Genomic DNA, 13,620 nt, shown 5'->3' with positions numbered 1-13,620 from the left:
GCTATATCGTTCTGTTTTGTTGTTTAATTTTACCCCCTTTAAAATAAAAATAAAAGGCAAAAATATTGTAATTCATCAACAGAAATATTCCTAAAAAATAAACAGTATTATACACCTCCAAATGCATCTTTTAAAAAAAAAAAAAAATACCATGATATCCCTGGGGCTACAATGATACTCACTATAACCACTTAATATCAATCAGTCTATACATTTTGCCAGACACATCAGGAACAAAAGGCCTTAACCATTTTATTTCCAGGACATTTCTTTGGAATGTGTTTATGCTTCAATTTCCTCCAACATAAACAGGTAAGCATAAAGTCAGGCCATTTAAGGAAAGGGTGTGATAAATAATTAACATTAATAACAACAACAACGAAACACTACAGAGCAAGCTTTTCATACACAGATATCTCAATGAATTTATTAACTACCAGTCTGAATTTTCTCATTCTCAGCCTAAAAATATAAATATAACACATTTTCTTTTTTTTATTTTTATTTTTTGGTCTTTTTCCTTTTTATCGGTTCCAGGGATCGAACTCACGACTGCCTGCTTGCAAGACAGGCGCTTATGCCGCTGAGCTAAATCTCCAGCCCCATATAACACATTTTCTATGCAAGCTAACATTGCTCACTCGGTTAACGTGTTGGCGTTATTAACCACAGCTTTTTTAATGTTGCCATTAAAGAAAATGAAAAATGAACTGCATCTACACTCTTTATCTGACCACAAAATTCTTGGCTATCAAATATTAAAATACAAATATAAAAATGTATTCTTCACTATGGAAGTTGACATATTTCCTTTTTATGAAAAAGAAAAGAATATCCTGCTTTGTTTCCATTTCCTACCACCCATCTTAATACCACACCTCTATGATCTTCTTTCTTCAAATCATTACTACCACAAAAAGATTCAGCAGCCTGTTTATAGTAATTATTCTATCATCTGTCCCAGGTTAAGATGATGGGAATAAGATGCATCTAAGCAAAGGAAATTTTCTACTCATCTAAATTTTTCAGTCTGCGAAACTATTTCAGTAGTCCTTCAATAATAAAAATGTCACTCTTGAAACTACCAAGGGAACATGAAATGGAAACTTCTGTTTATATGAAGTATGGTCAAAAAACAGTGAATGCTTAAATTTTTAACATTTATTAAAATTATTAAAAGACACTGCCATTAAATGCACTCAAAATACCCTGCTCCCAATTCAAACATATCCTCATCACTCTTTACCACTTTCTGAAGTAGTGCTGGAAGTCCTCTTCTGTGATTATCTTTAGTTGCCCTGTCATGGTTGCCCTGATTTTCCAAATCCTTTCAAAACGCTTACTTTTCATAATCATTTTGATTTTAGGGAAGAACCACAAGTTGTATGGTGACAGATCCAGTCAATAAGATGGGTAAAGATACACTGTAATGTTTTGAGACTGCCTGTCTGTTGGATGAGATGTGACAACATTCACCATATATTCAGTCACAACTCACACGTGAAAAAAAAACTGCCATACTGCTTTCAGAATGTAGAAACATGGATGGAATAAATTTGTTCAAAATGAGGGAAGTATGGAAGGGGGGGGGTTAATGGTAGTGTTTTTACTATAATTTTAAAATTTAAATATTCTCCCATTTTCAATCACACTGCGTATCTAAGCCATTCAAAAATACTATGTAAAATTTACTTGCCATTATGGATAACTATAATAGTTCAAAACCTGGATAAAATCAATCATATGCAGTTTAGAATTTCACCACATGAGGGGGCTAAAATTCCACATATCTCAAAATTACCCTAAGTGCAGTTCTGAAAACAATTTTTACCCTTTACATTACCTTTCTAAACACAAAACCAAACAAAAAAGAGACTATTACACTGGAATAGAAAACACAATAGTAATTAACACCTGTCCCATTCAGAACAAGATTAAAAGAGAAATGACATCGACTAAAAGTCTCCAGTGGAGAACAAGTGGTCAATTATAAATGGAAATTCATGACTAGTGATTTTGAAAAATGAAAGGATAAGACAGAGAAAAGATATAATTTTAAAAAGTATCACAAAAAAAGACTGTGTTTGTGTTGTTAAAATCACTTTCATTAAAGAAAAAAAAATCTAAAATATCCCTATAGTTAAGAATTATGATTCATAACCACATTCTAGAGGTAATATTCAGTCAGAAGACTTTAGAAACTATCTTTTATCATGATGGTCTGTACAGTTTAATAGACTTTGGAAAATAGTAAGGATTTCACTACAATTAACATTTAAACGAATTATGGTTGTTTTTTTTTTAAACCAGTTTGTAACTTTTTATTTTGGTACCAGATTCGAACTCATGACCACGCGCTCGCAAGGCAGGCGTTTATGCCGCTGAGCTAATACCCAGTCCCATTGTAACTTAACTTTCTAGTTGCTAACTTTTAGTGTTCATTATATGAGCATTGAGTCCTTAAAAATTAAAATAAGCCTAATACTTATTTCAGAGAAACTGACAAAAAGAATTGAAAAGGAAAATGTAAACCAATGTGTATCCATCCAGGCTCTAAATCTGATCTGAGAAGCAGTAATCTTTAGTGAAAGGTATAAGAACAGTAGAAGAAAAAAGAGCACAGAAGCAAATCCCAGACAGTTACACGAGGGAGAAACAGAGAAAGAGTAATAAGAGATCTTGGTATCTTAACAGATAAGTCTCCATTTCTCAAGACCTTTATTTATGAAATTACAGAATTCCAAGATGAATCCTATGAAAAGAAAACAGAACAACAGATATATCTAAATTCTAGTCTAGGCTCATGCTAATTAGCCATGTGAAAGTAAGACAGGAAAGTGAGTGAACTTTTCAAGGATTCCTGTATAAAACAGAAAGGTAAATCTCCTAAAGAATTGAGAATTTTGCCACCTGAATTAATCTTTTTCAATATATTATGAATCACATTTATTACAGCCAGACAAATCCTTGAGAAACAAATTTCCAAAGTATAAAATTGTTCTCTGAAGAATTGTTTTAAAAGCCAGGCATGGTGGCACACTTGTAATACCAGCACTCAGGAGGCTGAAGCAGAAGAATTGTTGCGAGTTTGAGGCCAACCAGGCTACCAAATGAGCTCAAGGCCAGCCTGAACTGCGTAGTTGACACCCCGTCTCAAACACACACACACAAAGTACCACCCTATCTGAAAAAGACAAAAACATAAATAAAAAAAGAAGAACTGGTTTTAATAAAGTTCTCTAAGAAATGTTTGTATACCTAAAGGTACTAGACAAATGTCTTGCTCTAATAAGGAAACAAGCAGATGATCAAGACCCTCTCCTGATTCCTCTGTAGAATAAAAGAAACAAAAGCATAAGAGACCACTGTTAAATGAGGCACATTGCTGGGGAAGTACATGCTGCTCAGTGTTTCCATCTAGAGCACCACCACCACCCCAAAAAGACAGAAAAGAAAAGGCAGGTTTTTCCAAAGTCTCTATGGTTTCAAATCACTCCTCTAATTGAGACCGCTTCTTAAAATGTACGCACACTAAATGGACAATGTTTTATCTTCCTTCATGGAACACACTATGACATCTTACAATAAATCACTTACTAGGAAAAAAAACTATTAAGTTGATTTATATTCTGACAGTGTGGTATAATCCACGTCTCTGTCTTTGATTCCTGGTCACACAACTTAAAACCTCTAGCAATTTCTAACTGATGGCACCTTCTGTTATTGATAATAAAGTCCTTTAACACACCTGGGCTTAATGCTAATGAGGTTAATTAGGGTATTACACCCCCACTGTCTGAGGAAGCACTGAATCTCCCTGTCCAAAACCTTACCCTATCCATTCATATTAGTTAAAATAAACTGGCAAAGTATTATTCTGAGCTCTAAGAGTCATCCCAGTAAATTAATCAAATCAAATTTGGGGTGGAGGTAAAGAAGGTCCACAGGAACCATGGTTCATACTCAACTGATCAAAAGTACAGGCGTCATGGGACTTGCCCTGGACATCAAGAACAGTAGTAGTCCAGCATGCACACCTGTAATCCCAACACTTGGAAGGCTGAGGCAGGAGAGTCAACATAGTTCAAGACCAGCCTGCGCTACAAAGTGAGTTTAAGGCTAGCCTGAACTGCATACTGAAACCCTGTCTCAAAAAGATTCTTTTAAAAAAGAAAAAAGGAAAAGAAGTTTTATGAGACTGAAACTTTAATCTATAGAAATAGGAAGACAATGTTAGAATTAAAATGAATTACAGTATACACATTGGTATATAAAATGTCAAAGAAATGTTTCATATTTGATAGCACAGGGGAAAAGAATTTTTCCTTTTTGAAGACGGCCAAAAAGAGGAAAATCTACTAAAACTAGTGTTTTCCCAATATACAGATTCTCTAGTCTGAAAAAAAAAAAAAATCAAAACGTAAATTTTGTATGTACAACAAATATAGCTTAACTGAACCCAAATATAAACTGCAACAAAAAACCTCAAGTGGCAAGAAATTATCTATTACTTAGGAAAAAATGATTAAGAATTTACTTTCATAAAAATAAAGGCTTAAATCCTTAACTATCAGCTAGCTCCTTCTCTAATTTCCTCATATTGGGGCAAATATTCAGACCACTGCATGTCTGTGGTTGTTTTATATGTCTATACACTAGACAATGCTAAGAAGTCCACTGAAAGTTCCCAACAATCACCTTCTCTACTAACAAGGTAAACTAATCAAAAGGATTCATCAAAAGAAAAAGATTATTTCAGTTTTCAATCAGACTATTGGTTCAAAGTAATCACTAGTAAGCTCATAATCTATGTGAAGAAAGCCTATTATTAACACTTTGGAGAATTTTCTTACTTTCTTGAAAACATGCCAATTGCACACAACAGTCTTAGGTGTTTATAAATATATTTGTACAAACTATGCATAGTTTTGTTTGTAAGTGAAAGGAACATCTCTTGTTGAGTACTTTAAAGTTAACATCACTACTGAAATTTTAGTCATGTACCCCTCAAAAGCCTTATTCATATGAAAAAGTCGTCTTCCAGATACACTGAAAATACATCTTCATAGGGAAAAGTAAAGCAGGTTATCCGAATAGTGTAGAAATTCTTACTGTGTATTACATACATTAATTATAAGGCAATGTTTCTTTGCTTAATAGTGTGCCCTTGGGACAATTTTTATTATTCTTATTTTTAGTAGTACAAATTTGCAGCCTATTGATCATATACATCATTGAGAGTTTAAATGTTTTGTTTTTAATCATCTGAACTCTTAAAAATTTAGAACTACTGACACTTAAGAATTCTGAAGAATATGCAGTATTTGAGCCACAATCTACTATCCCTCCCATTCACTCTGTGCAACTAAGACAAGCCTCCAAAAAGACATGGCTTCTTGACACCTAGCTCCTAAACAAGAGGGTCTAGCTCACTGGTAGAGTCAGATCAATAATGAGATCTTATCTCCTCCAAGTAGAACTGAAAAGGACAAAGTCCAGGTGAGCAGTCAAAAATTCTCTGGGATTCCTTTCCTCATCTTCCTATTTCCCCCAATCAGCAAAGGACCCAACTGTTCTTGGTTAAACTACCTAAATAGATTTTGTCTATGATAAAAAGCAGTTCTCAAAGGAACTGACTTAATTTCAAACATAGCACAAGAAAAGTTCACGCCTAAGAGAACTCTTGGAAATGATGGTGACATTTAGTGATTTAAAAAGCAACAACAGGTTGGTAGCTACTCTCAATGAAAAGCAACAAGCTAAAAACATTAGGCTAGCTGGTATAGACAGAAGCAGGGAAAACAGGCAGCTAAGATGAGCAGTACAAAGGTCAGAAAAAAACCTTAAAAGTTTGGCCTCAAAAACTATCCCTTACTCAAAACTGAATCAGAAGTAGGAGCAATTTATGCCCCGAAGCATTGTTGAAAACTATACAGCAATCAGCCAGCAATTAATAGAGCCTAAAATAAGGTATATACAAGAACAGCCATCTTCACACAGATCAGAGAAAGAGATCTCTGATCAAACCAGGGTGCCCATGCCATTCCTAACTCAAATCACTTCACTTTCCCTCTGTGGAAAAAATATGATCAGTATTTAAAATAAATTCAACAAGAATTAGGAATAATTCTAATCACTACATCCATGGAATTATGTTCAAATTTAAAGTCTGGAAAAGCATTCTGCAAACGTTAAAGTACAACATGTATGCTGGATATCATCACTACTTGACTGAGAAATACCAGGTGATTAAAAAAATAGCATAGAAAAAGGCAAGATATATAAGTAACATTCAAAATATTTGACTATTATGAATTAAACTGCAGAACCTTGAATATTACAGAAGACAATTTTGAAGGAAATGGTTTAATATGCTGATGATATACTGAAATCACACTTTTTAAACCATTGATTACACGTAACAAGAATATAACATAAATGTACAATATTTCTGTGCAAGGCAATTAAGCCTTTTTTTCTGGTTGGTTTTTTGGTTTTTTTTTTTTTTTTTTTTTTTTTGTCCCCCTACACTGGGGATCAAATCCAGGGCTTCACACAAGTGCTCTAACACTGAACCACACCCCAAGCCTGAGCCTTTACTTTTTTTTTGTTTTTTTTTTTTTTGTTTTTTTTTTTTGGTCTTTTTCGTTTTTACTGGTAGCGGGGATCAAACTCATGGCTGCCTGCTTGCAAGGCAGGCACTTATGCCGCTGAGCTAAATCCCCAGCCCCGAACCTTTACATTTCTATTACGCTATATATAACACCAACTAAGGAGAGGAAGATAGTTAGATGCAGCAAAGAGTACCTTTGTTGAGGATGGTGGAGTAGGAAAATTAAGCCAGGCTGGAGCAAAGTCATGCTGCGCCATTTAGGTCCAGTCTCTCCAACTCAGTGAAACAAGGCTTCAACACCTCATGGCAAGTCCCTGTTATACAAAAATGGAAAGAATTAAGACTTGCATACCCTAGGTAAAATTAGCTCATATTAAACTCCTTTAAATTACAATTATTACAATACCATATCCAAGATTCCATTTTAAAATGTTAAATAATAATTCTAAGAGGCTTTTTGTTCCGAACTAACCTCCCACACTGAACCCCAACAGGTCAGACCAAAAATCAAAATGGAGTCACTGAATTTTCACATCAACAAACTTTGAAACTAAGTTGTTACCTTGACTTCAAAGAAAAACAGGGCCAGTATATATGCTAAATTTCCCAAATCACCATGATAATGAAGTTTCCTCTGCATTCTTTCCTTCCAAAGTAACCTGATATTAACCAGTTACTTCTTCATTTTTCTCCCTGTCCCCTCCTTACTTTGAAGTCACCCATCTTCTTTTGCTTGTTTTTTCTAGCACTTTCCTGTCTGTACAATTTATACTGAGTCCATCAAAATGATTATTCTATTTTATAAAGATTCTAAAGCTGGTAAGCCGCACTTTGTGCAGGGTCCAGAAAGAGAAAAGCCAGTGTCATCCCGAGAATCAGCTGTGCTGGGACTGGGAGGAGCTAAACAAGGAGCCAGCCTTTCTGGGAAGCCACACAAACCATGCAGGGTCCAGAAAAACAAAAGTCAGCACCTTCCAAGAGTCTAACAGCATAGAAATCCAATTATTGTTTTCACTGTTTTGTTTTGTTCTGACTGTTTTGCTTTATTCAATGTTATGTTTTGATTAGTTTTATTCTGTTTTGTTTTGGTTTGATTTTGCTATACTTGACAGAATGGACAACTAATGTGAAGATAGTAAGATATGCTATGGTAGCTATTGTTTTCCTAGTATCTTGCTTTGAAGTTCTGTACTAATTTCACTGTTTTGTTTTGATTGGCTTTGCTATTTTGTGTTGCTAGATTTTATCTTTAAAATAAAAAAAAATCAAAAAAGATCCTAAAATACCAAATAAAGCCAGTTAAAATCTTTAAAACTGTAAGTATATATTTTTACAATAAAATCTTAAGTCTATAATGATGAATACTAAATCAGCTGCAACGGTTGGAGATGACTGCAAGAGGAAAAAGCAATTTCTTGGGCAATAGGACATTATCTTGACTATGATAGTGCTTATACAAACTGTACAAATCAAAATTCTTTAAACTGTACATTTAAATCTGGTGATCTTTCTGTATATTCTACCTCAGAAAAACTTTTTTTAAAAATCAAACAGAAGCCGCAGATTTAGCTCAGTGGCATAAGCGTCTGCAAGGTACACATGAGATTGAGTTCGATCCCTGGTAACAAAAAAATAAAAACAAAAATAAAAATAAAATAAGACAACTAGAACCAATTGCTTTCCTAATATGAAGCATATAGTACCATCAATGATATACTGTATTGTTGTCCACAGTCAAAACGTAACCTAAAATACTATCTACATATGCATTGACAGGAAATTCAAGAACTAACTTAAAGGACATCTGGGTAAAGTAATCCACCACATTCATAATCACAGAATGTCTACAGGTTACGAAACAGAAGGAAAATTCCTGCAGCTTCACTTACTGTTAGTTTCTTGCTTTTATCATCAATGTTGATGGTCACCCACTGGCTTTACTTATAGACAATAGTGTTGACATATGTTTCAGGAGTAAGACAGTAACGTGTGCTTGTTTTTCAGTAACTTAAAGGTAGCTCAAAACTGGTTGAAACCACTAGCCCTTCACATGGATCTATGAAGCTTTCTGATGGATAAGCTTTACAGACCCAAATCAACACTTTTAACACCATCATCATTTTCTGAACATACATCCTATGAAGATGCCATGAAGTTTGATTACACAGTACATGTACATACCACTGTTCACTCTCCCAACCTCCAATCATGTTTCTGTATGCCTCAGGCCACTATAGGTTTATTATTGTTGTTGTAGTTGCTGCTGTTTTAATCCTGTAAACACCCCAACCCCATCTCTGAGGATATAGATTTGAGACTTGAGTCTTGATAAAATTGGGCCACCTTGTAAATAAAACACTTTCTCTTTTTCAAATAAATTCATTGATTAGTTAACTAGCATTGAAAATCACAGACAATACTGCCCTAGTTTGATAATAAATAATCTGGTTTCAATAAATGGTTTTTAATGTACCAGTGAAATATAATGTATATATCTTACATGGATCTTCTTTATGAAACTTTTAAAAAAATAATAAATGATTTTGAATGTTCTCAACACAGAAAATTGATAAATGAAGTGATGACTATGCCAATTATCCTGGATCTTATCAATACACATGTACTGAAATATATCACAGCCTCATATATATGTACAATTATCATATGCAACAAAAATGAGTTTTATGTATATATTTTTAAAACCCCAATCAAGAACCTAAATATAAAAATTGTAACTATAAAATTCTTGAAAGAAAATGTGATAAGTTTCATGACTTTGGATTTTGGAACAGATTCTGCAGTGACACCAATACCATCAGTAATAAAAATATCTAGTCTAGATCTAGAATATATAAAGAACAATTACAATTCAACAAGACAAATCAAAAGTAAGCAAATGACTCGAGTTGGTATTTCTCCCAAGAAGACATACAAATGGCCAATTAACTACAAAAAATACATTCAACATCATTGGTCATTAAAGAAATGTGAATCAGGCCGGGGATTTAGCTCAGCGGCGTAAGTACCTGGTTTGCAATCACAAAGTCATGAGTTCGGTCCCTGGTACCAAAAAAAAAAAAATCAAAATAAACATAAGAATAGTTTATATCTATTAAGATAGCTACATAATCAAATGGTCAAAATACTTATACACTAATGTTTACACAGCAGCACTATTCAAAATAGTCAAAAAGTAGAATCATCTGTCTGTACATAGACAAATGAATGAACAAAATGTGGTACACATACATACAAATGGAATGTTAGCCATAAAAAGGAGTGGCATATTGGTACATACTGTAAGTATAAACCTTGAAAACATCCTAAGTGAAAGGCTGACAGAAATGATTATATAATGTATGATTCCAGTTATATGAGCTATCTATAATACATAAATTCATTAAGTAACAAAAAACAGATGAGCTGTTGCCAAGCACTCTTGAGAGGGCAGAATTTCATAGCAGTAATTTCAAAACCCTGTGGATGTACTAAACGCCAAAACTGTACTTGCTAAAATGATTAACTGTGATTTTTATCTCTAAGAAAAAATGAGAGTATAATTCCTCAAATAAAGTAAACCATGAATCCAGACAGATATAAGTATGTGTATTTGAGGAATCTCCAAGTTTTATTACTACAACTTTTCAGTAAAATAGCCTGGAAAACACTTTAAAAGATCAAGGGAAAACAGTATTACTAGTGAAAGACCAATTTGACATGTGTGCCACAAGACTGAATGAAACAAACCAAACAAGTACTGTATCTCTTCTATAATATTCTACACCAATGATGTATAACATCAGTATGAATATTAGACAAGTCAACTCATTGAGATACTAAATTAACGGGCCCCAAATTTTCCAAACTATCAAGTTACAAAAGAAGAATGAGAAAAGGAGGAAAAACTGAAAACAAAGCTTTTATAAATGGGCAGAGGGGCATTGAAGGGAGGGTAGGGAAATGGGAAAAAGAATCAAGTTATATCATGTACAACAGGTACAAATTCTCTATGCTGAATGTGATCATTATATATACCTAAAATGTACCAATAAGAATCATAAACAAAAATAAAGTGAGAAAAATAAGCCAGGCATGGTGGCTCACGCCTGTAATCCCAGCACTCAGGCTGAGGCAGGAGGATCCTTGTGAGTTCAAGACCAGCCTAGGCTACAAAGTGAGCTAAAGGCTAGCCTGAACTGTACAGCGAGACCCTATCTCAAAAAGACAAAAACAAAAAAGGGAAAAATAACTTTAAAAATTGGCCAAGATATGAAACACGTTCATTTCATATTTTTATCAGTAAGTTAACTTTGAGAAGTATACTCTGACCTTTTTATTCCACTTGATTTGTTTGCTTCACTATTTTAGAACAATAAAATTCTACCAGCACTTAGTAGGTATCTAATGAGTAGTGATTTCCAGACTTCCCTTGATCTTCTCTGTAGACTGTAACGCAAAAGAACTTACTTAGGCAGAGCCTTAAAAACTGTTTTTAAACAAACTAAAGAGTTATGAACACAAGAAAGTAAATAATATTAAAGTAAAAATAAAATCCTTGCCTAACAAGCATATCCTCTAAAGGAAGCAAAAAAATTTTTGATTGCATGTTTTAGTTTGGGTCATGAAAGTATCCAATTGTTTTGCCCTGTTAGCAAATGCTGTGCTTAGACATAGATCAAACTATTTGTAATATAAAACAGTACTAGTGAATTTCATAACAAATCTAGGGATTTAGAAATATTCAACTTTTCAAAAGATTCCACTCTAATGCTCCTTTTACTGTATGTACCAATCCTCCTCAGTTTACCTCTAACTTAATCCTCAAAACCTTTCTATACTTATTTGGAGTAGTGGGTTGTCATAAAAAACCAAAAAGGGGAGTCAAACACAGTGGTGCATGCCTGTAATCTCAACAGTGTGGGAGGCTGAGGCAGGTGAACTACAATTCTGGCCCAGCTTGCCCAATTCCAACACTCAATACTGCTCCCCAAAATTTTTTTTTTTTTTAAAGAGATGGAGTTTTGAATCAATATGAAGGGGCTGGGGATTTAGCTCAGCGGCATAAGCACCCGCCTTGCAAGCGCATGGTCATGAGTTCTATCCCAGTACCGATAAAAAAAAAATTTTTTAAATGAATATGAAGGTCCTGAATATAATCCCCAGTACTCTCAAAATCATAAGTTACAAAAACTGTAATACTTATTGTTATATATGAAAAAATACATTAATGCATCAATGTATGCTCATTTCTCCAAAAAATTTTATTCAAAAAAAGCAATCCATTTTGGAAACGGGATGTTTTTAATTCTCAATTTTGAAACTTATAGAGCAATGAATGAAATATTGAACAAATTCAAAATATACACAGAAAACGGGGGAGGGATGAATCATACAAGGCTGGATGTGTAGCTCAGTCACAGAATGCCTAACAGGCCCAAACCTCTGGGTTTGAATCCCAGCACACAAAAACAAACAAAATTAAACTGACTTACTGTCCTACACACAAAACATGAACATTACTCCTTAAATACATTTATTCTTACTGGATTTCTCATTCCTCACAAAACTGAAATGATAAATCTTTCTGAAATCAGCCTATAGGACTTTTTTCTAAGTTCTCATAAAGGTAAATTTTAATTTATTATACTGCAAATAATTAAACTAACTGAGATAAAACAATCTGAATAAACTCTTATTGAATGGCCAATACGGGCTAAGCAATGGAAGATACCAGGCTCAGAGGACAAGCCTATCTCTAACAGCCAACCAGTGGCAAACGTAAGTAACTTTAAACAATTTGCGGCTACAAATCTTTTCAGATAAATGGTAGGTATAACAAATTACTTTTTTCTTAGAAATATTTTTCAAAAAACTGTCAACAGATAAATTACTTTTTTAAAGGCTAAAAACATCTTAAACAACAAAGAGGCAGAATTGGAAGTGTTTGGTTTTTGGCTTTTTTGGTTTTTGAAAGTCTTTCAATTATGTTCAGGCTGGTCTCGAACTCATACATAGTCCACGTTAGTTTCAAACTAAAGACAGTCCTGCCTCAGTCCCAAAATGCTGGGATTGCTGCGATCTTGGAAACACTGGATGCTGTTCTAATACCTGAGATCCAGCAGGATAAGAGAATCACTATCCTCAGAAAGACTGGCACCATTGTACCCAATGCTCCTAGCCATGGGACTTCCTTGTTCCATTACCTGCTTATTGGCCTCTTCCTCCTAAATGTCCACCACTGATACCCACTTGAAGATATTCCAACACTGTATTCAAAAGTAGAAATAGCCTGTATTCGAATCCTGTTTTATAATTTCTGAAATGTTTGCATTGTACAATATCTATTTCTCTTAATATTAGGAAAAAAACTACTTATCAAGTAAATATTTACCCAAATAAAATACCCTTACATCAAAAGGTATCCTACACTGTAAGCACTGTGGCAATGACGTGCTCCAAAAGAATTACCCTGAATAAACTGGCAATGTATTTAATGACACCTTTTTTGTGTTTTTTACAGTACTAGAGATTCAACCCAAGGTCCTGTGCATGCTAGGCAAGTGCTTTTACTTAACTACCCTTCAATAAACTTTACTTTAAAAAAAAAAAAAAAAAAAAAAAACAGGGTTTATAACTAGAGGAGGTACTACACATTCTTTAAGATAAAAAGGTGATATAGGGGACTGGGGGTTTAGCTCAGTGGCATAAGCACTTGCCTTGAAAGCAGGCAGTCATGAGTTCGATCCCCAATACCGATAAAAAGGAAAAAGACAAAAAAAAAAGGTGATATAGACATTGTTAAAATTTACAAACTTGTTAGTTCTAAGACTCAAAACTATGTCTTTTAATTAAGCAGAAAACTGTCACACAAGACAGGTGGATAAATTTATCACTGTTTCTCCTCACCTCTCAAGAAGGAATGGCAGGCCCAAGTAGGCAAGCAATGAAGCAACCACTTTGTGTTAAAGAACTTAAAGTCAGGGAAGTTCTTTGAGCACACCTCTTAT

At 34.1% G+C, this 13,620-nt stretch overlaps 1 protein-coding gene across 6 annotated transcripts in view; it reads right to left on the bottom strand.

Annotated features, from left to right (window-relative positions):
• Gpbp1 (GC-rich promoter binding protein 1) overlaps nucleotides 1-13,620 on the bottom strand; it is a 58,256-nt gene that overhangs the window by 32,673 nt on the left and 11,963 nt on the right. For all 6 annotated transcript variants that reach the window (XM_063258197.1, XM_063258198.1, XM_063258194.1 and 3 more), the window contains one exon: nucleotides 6,808-6,927. In XM_063258197.1, the coding sequence (XP_063114267.1) occupies nucleotides 6,808-6,870 (63 nt within the window). In that variant the 5' untranslated portion in view covers nucleotides 6,871-6,927. The remainder of the gene's footprint in view (nucleotides 1-6,807; nucleotides 6,928-13,620) is intronic.

Source organism: Cavia porcellus, unplaced genomic scaffold (genome assembly GCF_034190915.1).
Source record: "Cavia porcellus strain 051 isolate PalLab524CR breed Dunkin Hartley unplaced genomic scaffold, mCavPor4.1 scaffold_11, whole genome shotgun sequence".
In the NCBI taxonomy this organism is placed as follows: domain Eukaryota; kingdom Metazoa; phylum Chordata; class Mammalia; order Rodentia; family Caviidae; genus Cavia; species Cavia porcellus.
Note: the sequence above shows the minus strand (reverse complement) of the source record. Positions and strands in the feature narration are given on the sequence as shown.